Genomic DNA, 18,316 nt, shown 5'->3' with positions numbered 1-18,316 from the left:
GAGCACCACAAACCCCAGCCCTCAAGCAGCAATAAAATCACCTTGCTTAAGCCCTAAGTGATTGCCCAGTCTATTGGGAGATGATTGTGGCAATGTGGGCTCCAGAAACAAGTGTAATTCCTCAAGCTGAGTTCAATGTATTCAGCATCCTCTCCACAGTCAGTGCAGGGCTCCTTGGTGTCTTCTGTTCCTTGCACACTCCAAATGCTTTTCAGCTTTTGGAAGACTGGTTTGGGTTGAAGGGACTTTAAAGTTCACGAGGACACGGGCAGGGACCCCTTCCACTGGAGCAGCTTGCTCCAAGCCCCTGTGTCCAACCTGGCCTTGAGCACTGCCAGGGATGGGGCAGCCACAGCTTCTCTGGGCACCCTGTGCCAGCGCCTCAGCACCCTCCCAGGGAAGAGCTTCTGCCTAAGAGCTCAGCTCGGTCTCCCCTCGGGCAGGTTCAAACCATTCCCCTTGGCCTGGCCCTACAGGCCCTTATCAAAAGTCAGTAGTAAAAATATCAGTTGAATTGCTGCAAGTTAACCTATTTTTGTTTGTTTCTTTATGTTGTTTGTAAGTAATTCTGCAATAAGCATTTCTTCTGACACTTGGTTATTTTATGCAGGTAAAAAAGAAAAGACTAAGAAATCAGCATTGACAGGAGAGAGTAAAGCCAAGAAAACCTCAAACACTGCAGGTAAGATAAGTGAGAACTCTTTACTGGAAAACACGGGCTGGTGCTTTACCACCTCTCTGCTCCCCTTTCCAGAGCAGATATTTGAGGTTGTAGCATGAGCTTCCCCCACCTCTCACTGTACTGGCCACCGCAGGAGATGTTAAGACACGTTTCTTGTGGCTTGGCTGATGCTTCTTCCTGCTGTTACCCACCAGCCAAATCTCTAGAGGAAGATGTCCAGAATCCAATGGAAGCTGAAATGGAAGCTGAGGAGACAAAGCTGTCAGAGCCAAAGACCATCCCAGAAGGGGATGGAGATCCAGAGCCTGGGAAGCCAGCAGAGACTCAGGCCAAAGGAGCCACCAGTCCTGCAGCTCTGCTGGGTAACTGAGATGATAATGCTGGTTTTGACTTACCTGCTCGTTGTGAGTGATGCGGAGTTTAATGTGGTGATGTCTTCTTCATCCCTTTCTTAGACAAACTCTCCCAGATGCCTCAGGTGGCAGCAGTGGACTTGAATGAGTTAAATAAAGCTTTAATTGATCCAGGTGAGTTGCACATGGACAGGGTTTAATCTGTCCTAAAGCCCCCTGATCTTGTGAGCTAAAAGAGAAGGCTTCTGAGGCCAGGAAACTCAAATGACCCAGGGAAACATCTGTTCATCAAGGGTCACTGGCTGAAACACAGACCAAGAGCTCAGGTGACGATGGAGGTGCCTAAAACCCCCAAGATTTCCATCTTTCAGGAGACATGGTGTTTTTGCTTTGAGCTTTTCCATGCTACGTGGGGACTTCTGTTCACCGCTCATCAGAGCAAAGGGTCCAGGCTTTCTGTTGGTCCTGTTTGCAGCTTCCCCCACTGATGCTTTTGTTCTCGTTGCTGCCCGTTGCCACCTAGAGCTGGTTCCATAGATGCTGTTTTCCCCGTGGTTTATAACTGATTCATAACAGACTTTGTTTTATACGTGGCATGAGTGTGTTAATTCTCAGCTGTACTACGAGTGTGATAGTGGAGACAGGGCAAGGCTGCAGTTTCCGCACTTGTTAGCGGTAGAGACAAACACTTTACAAAGTGATTCTCCTTTACCTGCACTTGCTTATCCCATATGATCGATGTTACCCTGTTTCACAGGATCTGAGACTGGTTTGGGTTGGAAAAGAGCTTAAAGCTCCTCCAGCCCCAACCCCTGCCCCGGGCAGGGACCCCTTCCACTGGAGCAGCTTGCTCCAAGCCCCTGTGTCCAACCTGGCCTTGAGCACTGCCAGGGATGGGGCAGCCACAGCTTCTCTGGGCACCCTGTGCCAGCGCCTCAGCACCCTCACAGGGAAGAGCTTCTGCCTAAGAGCTCAGCTCAGTCTCCCCTCGGGCAGGTTCAAGCCATTCCCCTTGGCCTGTCCCAGTCTCAACACCAGTTGCTGACTGACAGCACTTTTTCCCCCTTATTCTTTGGAACCTTTCACGTATCCCTTTGGACTTGTCCCAGGATAAAGAAGGAAGAGGTGATGTGGGCACATGCTGGGCACCTACATAGTCCTTGTGTGCCCGCAGGAAGGTGTTATGCTTGTGATTGATTGAGCTGGTAAGGCCTCAGTTGTGAATTGATAAGGTCTCACTGTCAGCAGAGTGTGTGTGTACGGATCCAGGGATATCCGTTCATTCTGTATCTGCACTTAAAGCTGGTATTCCTGGAGGCATTTGCTGCACACTCTCTGTCTCACTGGTGTCATTTGTTGCTGTAAGTTCCATGGAGGAATATTTAATCTTTCACAACAGCAGTGGGGCTAAAACGTAATGATAGAAGCTCTTAAAGCTCTGCAGTGCATCAGGAAACCTCAAGTACTAAACCATTCCCACCTTTGTGTTCTAGAAGCCGCCATAACAACTATAAAGAGTGAAGAACCCACAGACCCAGGAGTCCAGGTCAGTGTAGAGGTGACTTCGGAGGCTGTAAGGACAGCGGTGCCATTCCTGTGTGCAGCATTAAAACCTCCCATTTAGACCCCCAACCTGTTAAGCTCCTCGAGGAACAGGGGGTTAATTTTCCCCTTGCTGGTTGTGGCTTCACAGGCATCCACCAGCTCCCTCTGTGGCTGTTGTTAGTGACCCCAGAGCTGCTTTGTGCTCTGAACATCAGCACTGCCCTGCTGTGGGTTCCTTCTCTTTGGATGCAGCCTTTGCACATCCAGTCCTGCAGTGTGTGATGTTGTGGACATGTCATGATATCAAGTGATGACATAACTACGGGGGATTGGTTTGAGTTTTTGATGAGTTGACATGAGGGGGTGTCAGAATTCCCTTAGGTAGGTACATCCACAGTTGAAGTGAATCACAGAATCGTGGAATGCTTTGGGTTCGAAGGGACCTTAAAGCTCATTCAGTTCCAAGCCCCTGCCATGGGCAGGGACACTTTCCACTAGAGCAGGTTACTCCAAGCCCCATCCATATGAATTGTTTGGGGTAAAACTGGAGTGATTGTAATGGATGTTTCTCTGTCCATCCTCTATTATTCATTTTCTTGCCATTATCAGTTGGCATTTACTTATTGTTGAACCGTATCTCCTGATCCAAGAGCCTGGAGCCCCACCTGCAGTGGGTTAATGGTGGCTTTACATAGTAAAACCCAGCACTCTTCAGAACTCCATCAGTTTGGAATACTGGTAACACTCACTTCATTTTGTGTCAGGACACGGATGATTCCTGTGTAGTCCTCATTTCAAACCTGCCGGAGAAAGGATTCTCTGTGGAGGACATTTCCAACCTCGCAAAGCCGTTCGGGGGACTGAGGGATGTGCTGATCCTGTCATCTCATAAGAAGGTATTTTAAGTGGTATTTAGTAGTGATTGCACCTAAAGAAGCAGTAAATGTGTTTCTAACACACACAGATGCGATGCTGTAGCCCAGGAAGCATCAAAGTGAGGTTAAAGTGTTTAATAATGTCCATTTTCTCTGTTTTAAAAGGCTTATCTTGAAATCAGTAGAAAATGTGCAGATTCCATGGTGAAATTCTACACCTGCTTTCCCATGTCTCTGGATGGAAACCAGCTCTGCATCACCATGCTGCCCCAGTATCAGAGTGTCAAGGATGAAGTAAGTGAGCGAATGCATTGAAATTCCAGGAGATGGGATAGCATTTGGATGAGGAACAGGATTTTATACTGGAGCTGACTTTTATACACTGCTTTATGCATTCTGCTGGTGTCTCCTATTGAAGAGTGATGCTGGTAACTGGCTCCTTGGGTCCTGCCTTTCTGACACAGGAAGAGCACGGATGTCAGCAGTGCTGATGCTGCTGGCTTTGTTAATAAAGGATTTGGTCATGGGCAGTTTGCTGCTGCTGAAGCTGTGTTTTACAGTTCAGATCATGTCTCTTTCTTTGCTGTTTTCTGTTGCAGGAAGCACTATTCACCGCTCTCATTAAAGATTCTGACCCCAAGGTAAGTCTGACTCCTGCTGCTACCCAAATCCTGGGTTTTAAATGGGAATTCCTATCCTTCATGCTGAAATACCTCAGCTCTCTCTTGAATGAAATGTTGCTTTATGCTTTTATGGGTGGATGGGCAGGGATTAGAAGTAAGCAAGCGTTCACTTGGTTTAACTCCATCATGCATAAAGCCCAAGGAATTAAACATTAACAGGAGTCTTGGGAGAACATCCCCTTCTGTTAGGTTATTTTCATGCTCTGATAGCACCCGCAGCTCAGCCAATGCGCAGTGTTGACCTGTTTGTAACACCAGCCATTCTCCCTGTGGGTTTTCCAGCCAGCTATTACGGTTAAAGGATCAAAACCACCTCTGTGCTTTGTTCAGTGCAGTGAGGCTCCCTTCCTGGCCCTCTGCTCTTGCACTGCACTAAGGGCTGATAAGAAACCTGGAGAGGGGCTTGGGCCAAGGGCCTGTAGGGCCAGGCCAAGGGGAATGGCTTGAACCTGCCCGAGGGGAGACTGAGCTGAGCTCTTAGGCAGAAGCTCTTCCCTGGGAGGGTGCTGAGGCGCTGGCACAGGGTGCCCAGAGAAGCTGTGGCTGCCCCATCCCTGGCAGTGCTCAAGGCCAGGTTGGACACAGGGGCTTGGAGCAAGCTGCTCCAGTGGAAGGGGTCCCTGCCTGTGGCAGGGGTTGGGGCTGGAGGAGCTTTAAGGTCCCTTCAGCCCAAACCATTCCAGGGTTCTGTGACTCTCTGATCTTGCAGTGTTCCTTTAAAATAGAACAACTTGATCCTGTCAAGTTTGCTCTCAATTCCCTGGAAGCACAGCTGCTTCTTTTGACATACAGCATAGAAAATGGAAAATCACAGCGCCAGAATGGTTTGGGTTGAAAGGGGCGAATGTGGAAAGGGGAACGTTGGACGTGTGTGAATGCTCCTTTCCATCAGATCTGAGTGATGAGGGGGTTTCCTGTGAGGTTTTTCTACCCCAGTTCAGTGCTGATACAAAGTTCAAGCAGCTTTTGTCATTGCTTCTCTTTAGGTGGATACTGAAACCGTTCACAGCCAGTTTGTGCATCTGGGGAACCTGCCGGATGCTGGCTACAGAGAGCTCGAAGTGGTTTGCGTTGGGCTTCGCTTTGGCAAAGTGGATCATTACGTTGTGCTGAAGAACAAGAACAAGGTAAAGTCACCTCCCAGTGCCAAGAAGGTTCCCTTATTGAGAGAACAAACTGGTTCTCACTCATCCTGAACAAGAAAATCCCATGCTTCCCATGAATCCCGTGTTGGGAGGGAGCTCAGGGATCCTCTATTGCAACCTTTTAGGCACAGCATGACCTAGACTGGACGGCCCAGCACCCTGTGCAGCCCAGTCTTAGGTGTCCAGCACTGGGGAGTCACCACTTCCTATTCCAGTCTCTGCTTGTTCCCAGTGTGAAAGGTTTTCCTCTTGTGTCCAGCTGGAATCTCCCCAGCAGTAACTTGTGCCCGTCACCCCTCAGCTTTCCCATAGGACTCTTCATCCAAAGGGAGTCTCCATCTTCTCTGTATCCACCCTTTAGACACTGGCACATGTGACAAGGTCTCCCCTGAGCCTTCTCCAGCTGAACAGTCCCAGCTCTCTCAGCCTTTCCTCACACACTTCCCAGCCCTTGGATCATCTTTGTGGCCCTTCCCTCTACCCCTCCAGCCCATCCACAGCTTTTCTGTACAGCAGGGACCAAAACTGAACCCAGCGTTCCCCGTGTGGCCTGACCAGTGCTGAGCAGAGTGGGACAATGACACCTTCATCCGTGCTGGGGATGCCCCTGTGGATGCTCCAGGCTCCACTGGCTTGTGATGTAGTTCCTGATACGGTTCTAAAGATAATTCCAGATAGAGAGATTTTTCTCTTCAGCCTCTCAGGAAGAAGTCTGCTGTTTGTATCCAGAAGAGGATTCCATCCAAAAATGCTGCTCATTTCAAATGAATCTCAAGTGGAGGAGGCGAAGCCTTTCAGGAACACTGGATATCACATGCTGTACCAACTCCATGTGCTAGACTTGGCCTGCAGTGCAGAAACAGCTGATGTACCAGTGAGCTGAAGCTTGTGCTGCTTTTCCTTCTAGGCAATCCTCCAGCTGGATAGTCCCAGCTCAGCCAGGTCCATGTACAACTTCCTGAGGCAGTATCCGTACAGCATGGGTGAGCACACCCTGACCTGCACCTTGTCACCCAGGGAGGAGGCTGCTGAGGTGAGATTCCTTCAATGCTACCTTGTTCTTATGGAATAGAGCCACCTTCCCATGGAGAGCAGCTCCTGCGGTGGCTGCTGTCACTGTGGAGGAGAGTGAAACCTGGGCCATAGTGGGAACTGGGTTAACTTGTCTCATGTGGGATGTGGCACAGGGAGGGGGGATGGGGGGCTGTTTGCCTGCCTTTGTCTCTTTCTGTATTTTACATACATGTGTGGAACCTCTTTCCGTTGAGGAAAGTATCTCTTGATGAAGGATGAAAAGAGAAGGGAGGAAAGGAGGAAAGCAGTGATTTAATATGGGTTAGAAGAGGTGCGATGAGTGAATTTAGAGTTCATCTGATCTGGATTGATTCATCTGCTTTAGTCCTCTTGATGCTGGAGAGGGGCTTGGGCCAAGGGCCTGTAGGGCCAGGCCAAGGGGAATGGCTTGAACCTGCCCGAGGGGAGACTGAGCTGAGCTCTTAGGCAGAAGCTCTTCCCTGGGAGGGTGCTGAGGCGCTGGCACAGGGTGCCCAGAGAAGCTGTGGCTGCCCCATCCCTGGCAGTGCTCAAGGCCAGGTTGGACACAGGGGCTTGGAGCAAGCTGCTCCAGGGGAAGGGGTTCCTGCCCGGGGCAGGGGTTGGGGCTGGAGGAGCTTTGAGGTCCCTTCCAACCCAAACCAGCCGGGGATCCTATGTCTTGTGCAGAAGCTGTGACAGTCACATTGACAGAAGTGGGAACACCACCACTTGCAGTTAATTCTGTGTTCCATTTGCACATCCTCCTTATTTCATAGAATCCTAGAACAGTTAGGGTTGGAAAGGACCTTAAGATCCTCTTCTGTCTTCAGCAGTATTCAATTTGGACATTATCTGCACTATTACAGAAACCAGACAAGGATGGGGTTAAGGGAGCACTGACATTACCACTGTCACTGTGCCCCTCTGACCCCTGTCAGGCTGCTCAGCCCCTGGACCAGAGCAGCACCCTGCGTCACCCACTGTGTACTGCTGGGAAGAGGCACTACTGGAGACCCAGAGTAAGGGTGCCATTGTTTGTTGGCTTTGAACCCTGATGCAACATTTATAGTGACAAAGACACATTATTCTCTTGCTACAACAGATACAGGGCACTGCTATAAAGAGCAGGTTTGAGTCACAGTGTTCCCACAATGAATCCTTGACAGGCAGGCATTCCTTAGCACAAGCGCTTTCGTGCTGTTTAGCTCATTTTTCAGTGCTAAAGGAGCTTTTTCCTATGGTCTAGACTCGAGGAAAAGCTTGGCAATACGAAGATGTGGCTGTTCTCTTCAGCCTGATAAAAGATGTACCCAAACCTGCATCTGACATCGTCTCACACAGCTATAATCTGGGTTCTTGGAAGTGAGCTGGCGTTCAGCACAGCAGCTCTGGGGGAGCTGCCTGCCTGGGTTTGCTGCTCACAGGGAAGGACTGGTGGGTGATGTGATGGGTGGAGGCTGTCTGAGGCAGGGTGAGCCCAGTATGATTGAATATGATTCAATATTCAATATGATTGAATTATCCATCCTTGGAGAAGTCGGGAAGAAGGTCAGCGAAACCTCCACCTTAGGCTTCCAGAGAGCTGCCTTTGGCCTGGGTAGGGTGCTGGTTGGCAGAATTCCTTTGGAAAGCCCTACTGAAGGACAAAGGGGTCCAGGAAGGCTGGATGCTCTTCAGGAATGAAAGCCTTAAGGTGAAGGAGCTGCTGGTCCCTATGTGCAGGGAAGAGACCTGCTTGGCTGAACAGGGAAATAGTGCTGGAACCTGGGGAAAGAAGGAGAATCTCATTTGTGGAAGAGTCATAGAATCATGGAAAGGTTTGGGTTGGAAAGGACCTTAAGCTCATCCAATTCCAACTCCTGCCATGAGCAGGGATGCCTCACACTGCACCATGTCACCCATGGCTCTGTCCAGCCTGGACTTGAAAGCTGCCAGGGATGGAGCATTTGCTAGGTTACATAGAGAGAAGGTTAGAAAGGCAAATGGAACTACGTCTGGCCGCTGCCGTCGGACATAACAGAAAGTACTTTTTCAAGTCTATTAGAGAGAACAGGAAAGCCAAGGAGAAACTCTGCTGGATACCAGGGGAAACCTGGTGACTGGGGATGAGGGAAAGATCGAGGTACTTAGCTTCTCTGGGCACCCTGTGCCAGCGCCTCAGCACCCTCACAGGGAAGAGCTTCTGCCTAAGAGCTCAGCTCAGTCTCCCCTCGGGCAGGTTCAAGCCATTCCCCTTGGCCTGTCCCTACAGGCCCTTGTCCCAAGCCCCTCTCCAGCTTTCCTGCAGCCCCTTTAGGCACTGGAGCTGCTCTCAGGTCTCCCCTTCAGGAGCCTTCTCTTCTCCAGGCTGCCCCAGCCCAGCTCTCTCAGCCTGGCTCCAGAGCAGAGCTGCTCCAGCCCTCGCAGCATCTCCATGGCCTCCTCTGGGCTCGCTCCAGCAGCTCCATGTCCCAGTTGTGCTGCTGCCCCAGAGCTGGATCAGGGCTGCAGGGGGGGTCTCCCCATCACACAGCAGAGGGGCAGGATCCCCTCCCTGCGCTGCTGCTCACGCTCTGGGGGTGCAGCCCAGCACACTGGGCTGTGAGCACACACTGATGGGTCATGGGGAGCTCTGTTATTTGCTGGGTTATCCACGTTCTCTGCTGATGCTTCTGGAAGTCACCGATACTGACCCTGATTTCTGCCTTTCAGGCTGAAGCTGTGAAGAAAGAAGTGAAGAAGGAGGAGCCGAGCCTGGGCAGGTACGCGTTTCCCCTGTCTGAGCTGTCTGTCAGTGTGCTTGTATTGCTGGTGGTTATCTGTGGAATGGGAAGCACTTTCTGAGCCATCTCTAGCTAAGCTGGATGAAAATCCTGCTCCGAGATCCATCATCTGTTCCCTTTGTCACCGCTTGGAGCTTCCTGTGTTCTGTGTGTGGGACGTGGCGTGTATTGCCGCTGAGCTGTCGCCTTTGTGATTCCTTTGGGAGACCATGGGCTGAAACCCTCTTTTCTCTGTAAATTCCTGGAGTTATTATTGTTTTCCTCATTTGGCCAGGATTTTACCCCAGGTCCTGGGAACTGTGTTGGGATATACGTGTTGGTAAGCTCCGCTTTTGTTGTATTGAACCAAAAAGCACTTGCTCTCTTTTGTCCTCCAGCGCTTTCCTCTGTCAGAGCATCTGGCTCTCCTGTTGCTGTTTCCAAATGCTAAAAATAAACTGGAACTTCCTTGTTTAACCGATTAACATTTACTCCGTGCTGTGATACAGGGCCTCAACTGATCTAGAACCAATGTTTAGGTGCTGCGTTAACATCAGAACCTACACATGGGGAATGGTGGGACTGGTATGTTCCATTGCCAACTGTTTTACAGACGTTGCTTGTAGCAAAATCCCCAATTGTGGGATATTTGTTGGGTGTAGAGCCTGGATTATGTGTTTTTAATGACTGGATAGATGATTATAAGAGTTTTTATTAACAAATATGACTTCAGACACTTTGTAACTCAAATCCTTATTTCTGGCTAAGTCGCATCAAACCCAAAGTGTGTAATAATGATCCTAAAGTTGCATTTCCAGTGCTGCCATTCTGCTGTTCATGGATTGTTTTATCCCCAAACCCTGTTCTTTGTAAAAGCAGAGTTAAGGCATTCCTAACTTCAGGAAACCTCTCCTCAGCTCCAGTTGGAAGCATTTAGTATCAGAGCTGTCTCCGACTCGCAGGTGGGCAGACGTGCAGGTAACCTCTTTGATCCCAGGCTCAGGCTTTAGCTTAGTGCTGGGATTCATCCAAACAAGCAACTCTTCCACGAATCCCAGCTGCTTCCCTGCGTCCTGCAGTGGCTCTTGAGGAGCAGGGTGATCCAAGAGTTTTCCCGACAAATATCCCTACACCCAGTCTCCTTGTCTGAGGCAACTCTTCTCCTTGTGACCCTTTGAACCTTAGTTATGTTTAATAAGAAGCACAAAATACCTTCAGTGTAGCTATGAAGACATGGTCCTAGGTTTCTGAGGAGGGAAGGAATAGTAAATCCCGGGAGCAGAAGGAGCTGCCCTCCTGCTTGTCCGGGCTGAGGAGATGAGCTTAAAAACCTTGGAATGCTGCTGGGAGCTCGGGTGTTGTCCAGCCCAGCAGGGAGCTCATCCAGCCTTGGGGCTGAGGTGACTGATGCGTTCATGTGGACTCATCTGCTCTTGGCAAGGATGCCCATGCTTTTTGTTGGGATCTCTTAGCTGAGGCTTTCCCGGCCAGGTGAGGACTCCAGGAGCATCCCGCTGCTCCTTCCAGTCCGGAGTAGGAAGCAGGTTGTGAGCCTCCTCTGGCACAGCACCTGATGGTTCCAGGGCTGATCCCAAGCCTTTCCCTTGCAAACTCCATAGCTGTGTACAGCAGCTGGTGCAGGGCATCCTGTGCAGGAGCCAAGGCCAGGTACTCCTGCTTTCCCCTTTGCGCTAACCCCTGTGCAGCAACTGTGTCTTGCAGGTCTCCGCGCTGCTGCTTTCCTGATGCCTGGCAGGTCTTTTAAGTGCCAAGCACCCTGTTGCTTGCTCAGGCTCCTTGGTCACCCTCATCTCTGCACATTGCATCCCTGCAGAGCTCTTCTTCAACCACTTCTCACCCGGGTTTGAATCTCTCCATGTGTTTTGGGGCTGAGCAGGGCTTTGTGGGAGGCACAGGGTGGGTGTTGGCATGAAAAGTGTTGTGAAGTCCTGAGGATTCAGAGGCTAACATAGATCCAGGGAATGGTTTGGGTTGGAGGGGACCTTAAAGCTCATCCAGCTCCAACCCCTGCCCCGGGCAGGGACCCCTTCCACTGGAGCAGCTTGCTCCAAGCCCCTGTGTCCAACCTGGCCTTGAGCACTGCCAGGGATGGGGCAGCCACAGCTTCTCTGGGCACCCTGTGCCAGCGCCTCAGCACCCTCACAGGGAAGAGCTTCTGCCTGTGAGGGTTTAGATTGATTCCAGGTCTAAGAAGCCTGTTTGGGATGAGCTGGATGCTGGAATGAGTGAGGCTGCTTTTCCTTCCTAAGATTCCAGTTCCTGTGAGGAGCTCCAGGGGATGTTCCCAGCAGTTTTTGGAGCACACACACTCCAGCCAAGCTGCAGGATGCCACTCCCTAGTGCAGGAGTGCCCTTGAATCATGCTGTGTGTGTCCATTGGGCATAAGGTCATGGTCTAGTGCATCTCTGCCAGCATTAAATGGTGTCTCAAGAGGTTTTGAGGCAGAATTCACATCCCTTCTTTCTCCTCTTCCATTTGGTAGCACTGAGGACAGTGCCCTTGATCCAGAGGAAACCTTGGAGCTTGGGTTTGGGTTGTAACAGAGGTGTTAACTGGGTTTGCCTGTTCTCATCCCTCCATTGACTCCATGTGTTGTGTCTTCATCCCCCAACTGGACACTTCAGGACTTAACATCTTCATCCTCACTGAGTTCCAGTTGATCTGGCCTGTCTCACTGGCATCCTGCTGGGTGGGAGCATCACCCAGTGTCAGGCTTCTCTGCTGTAGTTCTGTTGTCAGGAGGGTTTATCCCAAGTGCAGCCTTTATTCGTCCCCATAGGTTCTGAGAAGCCCCAGCACAGCAGCTCCACTGATGAACAATGGCTTTGCTGCTTTTGTTTCAACGCTTAAGGGGATTGTCAACACTGGCATTCCAGCTCTTTTCCACCTGGGGATGTGGGAGGTGCTGGGATGCTCGTTTTCTCGAGCTCTGTAGGGAAAGGGACACAGACATCTCTAATCCCAGTGCTTCTCAATATCATCTATGAAGGGTTCTTTCTTGCAGAGAAGAATAAAGCACTGACTGTAACTGATGCTCCCTGGAAAGCTCTATCCTTGTGCTGTCATCTTGGGCTTTATTATCCCAGGAGCTGATGGTGGGATTATGGAGTCAACCAGAGCCTGGCCAAAAGGAGCCTCTGGACATGTTTTAGATGAAGTTAATGCAGTTAAAGCCAAAGCAGCCCCTTCCTTCCCCTAAACCTGAACTGAAAACCTTGAGGCTTTTATAGCACCTAGAGTTGCTCTCTGGGATGTCGACTGCAGAGTTTGCTGTCCTCAAACACACCAAAACTCCAGTAATTCCTGAAACAGGGAGGATGCAGCTTTATTTTCACTGTAGATCTGCTTTCCCAGCCTGCCTGCATCAGGGCATCTAAGGTTTAGGTGTCCATGTCAGTGCTGCCTCGAGGGGTCCGACTGCAGGTAGCACAGGGACAGAGGCTTTGAGGTGGATGAAACCAAAGCATAAACCCAATGAGCCATTCACCTCCAGGTTTGTAACCGTTGTAACGCTCAGAGGGGAGATTTCCAAGCACTAAATGCATCAGGAACCCCCCACCATTGGCGTCAAGAGCTTGCTGGTAACTGTAGAATTCTCCAACATGGTTTGATTTCTTCTGTTTCTTTTAAATGCATTTAGCTCTGGCTTGAAAATATATCCAGAGGGATCAGGAGTGGTGCAAAGAGCAGCTGCTAATCCTCCAGTAGAGCCCAGTGTGGCAAAGGAAGGAGCCATTGCCATCTCTCATGTCAAAGAAGAGGAGTCAGCAGGACTCGTAGAGCCCTCTGAGTCCCACCTTGAAAGAGCAGGAAGGGACCTTGCTGTGAGACTGATGGAGGCGCCGGTGGAGAAGGTGGGCCCTGGAGTGACTGCAGCATCCATCAAACCCATTGGTACTGAGCCACCCCAAGTGAAGCTGGAGGAGATGTCACCACCACCACCACCACCCCCCCACAGCGTGGAGGAAGAAGAGGCAGCTCAAGGTGATACCAAACCGGTGCTGCCTGAACCTGCTGTTGTGTCTGCACCAAAGAAGGAGGTTAAAGAGAAAGGTGAAGAGTTGTCCCCTCCTGCTGCTGAGCCACCAGAAGAGCTGTCCCATGTGGGCAAGGCTGAAGATGTGCCATCAGGTTGTGCTGTGAGCCCAGCAGGAGGGGAATCAGTGGTGGCTGTCCCCAAGGTGATGCCCTCCAGCTCTGGCCTGGCACCAGTGCAGGTGGTGTCATCTGTTGCCACGCAACCAACCGACAAGTCGGATGCTCCTGAAAAGAAACTTGGTTTTGATGGGTTGAAACTCAAGGTTGGACCGTCTGTAGCTCTGCTGACAGAGAAGAAACCTGTGCTTAAAGCTTGGGCACCTGTGGAGAAGAAGCTGGATGGAGCTGGAGCAGGCAGAGAGGTGCAAGCAGAAGAGTCTGTGCTCCGAGCTGGAAGAGCTGTGGAGGAGAACCCCAGAAAGCTTTCGGTCGGGGCTGGGGCAGAGACACAGAAGAAACCGGAGCAGCCCATGGCCAAGGTTGGGGCTGTTACGGTGAAGGCTGCAAGTGCTGCCAGTGAGAAGAATGAGGGAAGTTTGGTGAAACCCCATCCAGATAACGGGGCAGGAGCATCAAGAGCTGATGAAGCCCCCAAAGCTCTTACATTGAGCTCCCCTGCATGTGTCAAGGAATGTTCCTCTGCTGCTAAAACGATCCTGAGGGCAGTGCTGTCTCTTCCAGACATAGCCAAGTCAAGGGTTGCAGTGTGGAGAAGTGAGCCTTCGCCATGTAAAGGAGGGGAGCAGAAAGCCCCCTCGAAGCCTGAGGCCCAAAGCCCGGTGGTGGTGGAGAAGAAGATAACGTCAAAAGAAGGTGATGCCCCCAAACCTGATGGCAGCAGACCAAGCCTGGTTGATGGCAGCAGCACTGAAGTGAGCAGAAGCTCTGTTGTTGATGGCAAGGGAGGCAATGGGAGGAATTCATCTCAGCAAGAGGAGTCCCAAGTGGAATCTAGGGCTAGTTCAAAACAGACTCAAGAGGGAGAGAGTAGACCCTCCAGCATGAAGAAAGACAACAGCAGCACTAAGGTGAGGAGGGCAGGAAGGCCGGTTCTGTTGCCTCATGAGTAACTAACTCCATGCTCAGACTGGGACCATGAGGTTATGTTCCCCATCCCTTACCCATAAGCGAGCTGGTGTGGGCCAGGAGCCCAGCTGGAATAGCGAGATGGTGGCCAACCTATAGATGCCATGTGAGCAACGCAGGTACGTAACTGCTTTGAGAACGCTACTTGGATAAAAGTTGAGGAAGGAGGTTTTGGAATGAGCCTTCATTGAGTGTCATAACTTTATGTTCTTGGATTAATGGGAATTAATAAGCTGTGTGTCCTTCTGTGAGCTGGTATTTGCTTTGTCAAGCCCTGCACAGACCCTGCTTACTGCAAAGAGGCTGTTAACCTGTGACTTGGTGCCTGGATCCTCCCGCTGATGGTTGGCTTAGTGGTGTATTTGCCAAGAATGGGATCAGGAGCAGCAATCTGGACAACTTAAAGCTCCTTAAGGGAGCAGAGCCCTAGCTGAGTGTCTTTGTAACTCTTCTCTTGTGGGCAGGCTGCTCGGCTGAGCTGGTTTTATGGCAGCTTCTGTCTGATCTTGCAGGTTTCTGGTGATGGAGATGCTAAACCCTCAAAAAGTGGCACAGCCAGCAGTGCGAAACCAAAGGAGGTAAGGACACAACCACAGCTGGGCTCGGAGTCCAGGCTGTCTTGGGAGCATGTGTATGTGCATGTGTACCAAGCACCTTTAGCATCCTTCCGTGGGGAATTTCTTGTTACAGACTGTGGGCATAGAGCTGTAGGGTTGAGTCATTTGGAAGAGAAGCTGAATCCAAGAAATGTGTGTTAAAAGGGAGTTATTTTTGGGTCTTGGATGTTATTTCTTGGAGAAAGAGAGAATGAATTCTCTCTGCGTGAGATCTCTGCTTGTCATCACCCTGCAAGAAGGGGAAGGTAGGCTGATGTCTTCCAGCTCTTTAGAAATGCTTTTGTCTGACAGGAGGGACAAAGCCCATCCCCGTCCATGTACTTCTTCCATGCAGAGATGCTGCCTGTGGGTTCTGCAGAGCAAGGATGAGTTATGGGACAGTTTGGTGCAGTGATGGTTTGAGGAAGAGCTTGGGAGCCTGTGGGCTGGAAAGCCTGCACTGAAAAGATGCATCCGGTTCTCCCTCTTACATAAGCTGGGCTTTAGGGAAGAAAAGCGGAAAGTAGTTAATAAAAATAATAATAGGAATAAAAGTCCATCTTGGTGAGTCTGTAGAAGTAGCATTAGGGGTTCAAATGACAAAGAGCTCATCTCAGTCTCCCCTCGGGCAGGTTCAAGCCATTCCCCTTGGCCTGTCCCTACAGGCCCTTGTCCCAAGCCCCTCTCCAGGTTCCCTGCAGCCCCTTTAGGCCCTGGAGCTGCTCTCAGGTCTCCCCTTCAGGAGCCTTCTCTTGTCCAGGCTGCCCCAGCCCAGCTCTCTCAGCCTGGCTCCAGAGCAGAGCTGCTCCAGCCCTCGCAGCATCTCCATGGCCTCCTCTGGCCTCGCTCCGTCAGGTCTCCTCTAACCCCCGCAAGTCCTTCTCCTCAGGGTTGTTCCATCCAGTCTCCCCCAGGCTGGGGACGCTCTGGAGGCACTCAGATATTCGCTGTCTTCCTGCAAGTGAGGGCAGAAACACAGAGCAGTATCCATGGCACCCGCCCAGTTCTTTTAATAGACACAATTTGTGTCTATTCATCCGGTGTGTGTTTGAAAACCACTTGGGGTTCCTGAATTAAAGCTGCTGCACCGCACAAATGCTGGTAATGAAAACTCTTCCAGTTGCGATTCAAGGCCTGGCAAGTGCCATTTCCCCCCCACCTTTCAGCCGCTTTCAGCATGCGGGCTTTTGAGCAGGTACCTGGGGATGCTGCTGGAGGCGTTCGTGTCGCTGGGTGAGTGCTAAACTTTGCTGTGTTCGCATCCTTCCACTTCCCAGGAGGAAGAGCTGTTCCCGTTTAACCTGGATGAGTTTGTTACCGTGGATGAGGTCGTAGAGGAAGTCGAGCCTCCTGTTAAAGCACGGCGAAAACCAGCGAGGGCGAAGAGAAAAGCAGGAGCTAAAGGCAGCTCCGCCGCCGCGCCGAGCTCCAAGAGGAGGAAAGGGAAGAGGTCCATGGCCCACATCGCTGAGAACGAGCTCTCCTTTGTCACCCTGGATGAGATTGGGGAGGAAGAGGAGGGCTCAACCCCACTCATGGCAGTTGCTACCTTAGAAGCCCTCGGTGACCCTCAGGGCCTGGTTGTAGTGGACGAAGTGATGGAGGAAGAGGAACTCTCAGAGGCAGTGAAGGATCCGCAGTCGCTTGTTACTTTGGATGAGATCTCGGAGCAGGAGGATCTGGGTTCCCAGAAGGACACGGCGAGGTTGGATTTTGAGGAGCAGGATTTGAAAGCTGAACCCTTGGTCACTGTGGATGAGATTGGTGAAGTGGAGGAGCTGCCTCTGAACGAGCCGACGGACCTGAGCCTTGAGGATGTGCCCAGGGAGGACGATGAGGTGGCTGCTGAGGACGCCAGGGATGGCGCTTCCCCTCCGGTGCCTGATGATCCCAGTGCGCTGGTGACGGTCGATGAGATACAGGAGGACAATGAGGACAACCCTCTGGTGACTTTGGATGAAGTGAACGAGGATGAAGATGATTTTCTGGCCGATTTCAATCGCCTGAAAGAGGAACTGAACTTTGTCACGGTGGATGAAGTCGGAGAGGAGGACGAGGAGGAAGAAAACTCTTTCCCAGGGAAAACTCAGGATGCAGGCAGTGAAGATGTCATTGCTGTTGCAGGACCAGAGGAGAAGGATAGTGTTGCTGTTGCAGGACCAGAAGAAATGGAAATTCAAGGAGATACGACTGCAGAGAAAGAAATTACTGCAGTCTCAAAGTCCAAAGGTGAGGAACCCCCTGCAGTTCTAGGGGGAAAAGAAGATGCTTGTCATTGTTACTAATGCACTTCACAAAGCCTCTTTCTTTGATGTAAAACCAAGCTGTGTGTTGGTTAAGTCTTCATGGGGTGGTTACAGTGGCTGAAATTGGAGAAGATCATTTCTTTTCTTGCCGTTGGGCTTGGCGAAGCACCTAACGCTGTGCAGATTATTGATAGTCTTTAATTCCGGAGCCAAATTGCATTAGAACAGGTGAGTGACTTGAGTTAGACACAGAGATACAGGGATGTAACCGCATCCAAGCTGGATCTAGAGGGAGAAGTGTAGAACATCGTCTTTAGGCTGGAGTTAGCAAAGGGTTAAGGAAGCCTAATGCAGGGAGAGCTCTTGAAAAGGTCTTGGCCAAGGCGTGGGTGCAGGACATGCACAATGCAGCCCACTGCTGTGACGTGTCCTGTCCCTGCTGCTGGAAGCCAGCCCTGACTGACCCAGCACCTTCTGTCCTGCTCTGGAAGAGCTTTTCTCCCATCTACCATCCCCATAGAGCAGGGCAGGCTGAGTCGTGCAGGGATGGAGGAGCTGGAGAAGCAGCCGGGATCTTGTTAAACCAAAGGGTTTTAAGCATCATAAAAGCATCCGATCCCAGAGTGGTTTGGGTGGAAGGGACCTTAAAGCTCCTCCAGCCCCAACCCCTGCCACGGGCAGGGACCCCTTCCCCTGGAGCAGCTTGCTCCAAGCCCCTGAGTCCAGCCTGGCCTTGAGTACTGCCAGGGATGGGGCAGCCACAGCTTCTCTGGGCACCCTGTGCCAGCGCCTCAGCACCCTCACAGGGAAGAACTTAGATCTATCTTACATCACTGCAGCATTGGGGCCATACGTGGCCCAGTGCTGTCCCACCTGCAGGATTGATGCTGGGAATTCTGGAAGGTTTCTCTCCGGAGAGACCAAACTGAGTCATGTAGACAATAGTGAGGCCGTGTGGATGGTGTTGGTGTCAAGCAGCACCGAGCTTGTTGCAGCTGGGTATAGAATACTCGTCACTGAGGCAATGCCTGTGTTTAACTGTGTCTCTGCCCCCAGCAGGTCACCTGGGATCAGCAGGGAAGGACCTGAAGTCTAAGAGGAAGAAACTGCCTTCATCAGGTGTATCAAAGGCGCAGAGTGCTCCAAAAGGTATCCCCACATCCACACACCCCACATGCTCCGTGCTGCTCCCACTGGCGGACGGCTTCTTGCCCATTTGGAAACAGCTCCTTTGGCCCATTACCACATTGAATTTCAAGGTCGTGGCCC

The 18,316-nt window shown here is 51.2% G+C and overlaps 1 protein-coding gene across 4 annotated transcripts in view; it reads left to right on the top strand.

The window, feature by feature from the left end:
• The window catches only part of ZNF638 (zinc finger protein 638), a 55,123-nt gene that overhangs the window by 33,401 nt on the left and 3,406 nt on the right, over nt 1-18,316 (top strand). For 2 of the 4 annotated variants that reach the window (XM_065662554.1, XM_065662548.1), the window contains exons 11-25: nt 611-682; nt 877-1,044; nt 1,138-1,209; nt 2,529-2,581; nt 3,345-3,476; nt 3,621-3,749; nt 4,055-4,096; nt 5,125-5,265; nt 6,191-6,316; nt 9,010-9,059; nt 9,355-9,399; nt 12,722-14,147; nt 14,718-14,783; nt 16,079-17,030; nt 18,104-18,196. In XM_065662554.1, coding sequence (XP_065518626.1) covers nt 611-682; nt 877-1,044; nt 1,138-1,209; nt 2,529-2,581; nt 3,345-3,476; nt 3,621-3,749; nt 4,055-4,096; nt 5,125-5,265; nt 6,191-6,316; nt 9,010-9,059; nt 9,355-9,399; nt 12,722-14,147; nt 14,718-14,783; nt 16,079-17,030; nt 18,104-18,196 — 3,567 coding nt within the window. The remainder of the gene's footprint in view (nt 1-610; nt 683-876; nt 1,045-1,137; nt 1,210-2,528; nt 2,582-3,344; nt 3,477-3,620; nt 3,750-4,054; nt 4,097-5,124; nt 5,266-6,190; nt 6,317-9,009; nt 9,060-9,354; nt 9,400-12,721; nt 14,148-14,717; nt 14,784-16,078; nt 17,031-18,103; nt 18,197-18,316) is intronic. The other 2 variants (XM_065662564.1, XM_065662573.1) reach the window with 2 other exon arrangements.

This window comes from Lathamus discolor, chromosome 1 (genome assembly GCF_037157495.1).
Source record: "Lathamus discolor isolate bLatDis1 chromosome 1, bLatDis1.hap1, whole genome shotgun sequence".
Classification (NCBI taxonomy): domain Eukaryota; kingdom Metazoa; phylum Chordata; class Aves; order Psittaciformes; family Psittacidae; genus Lathamus; species Lathamus discolor.
This window is presented reverse-complemented; position numbering and strand designations above follow the sequence as displayed.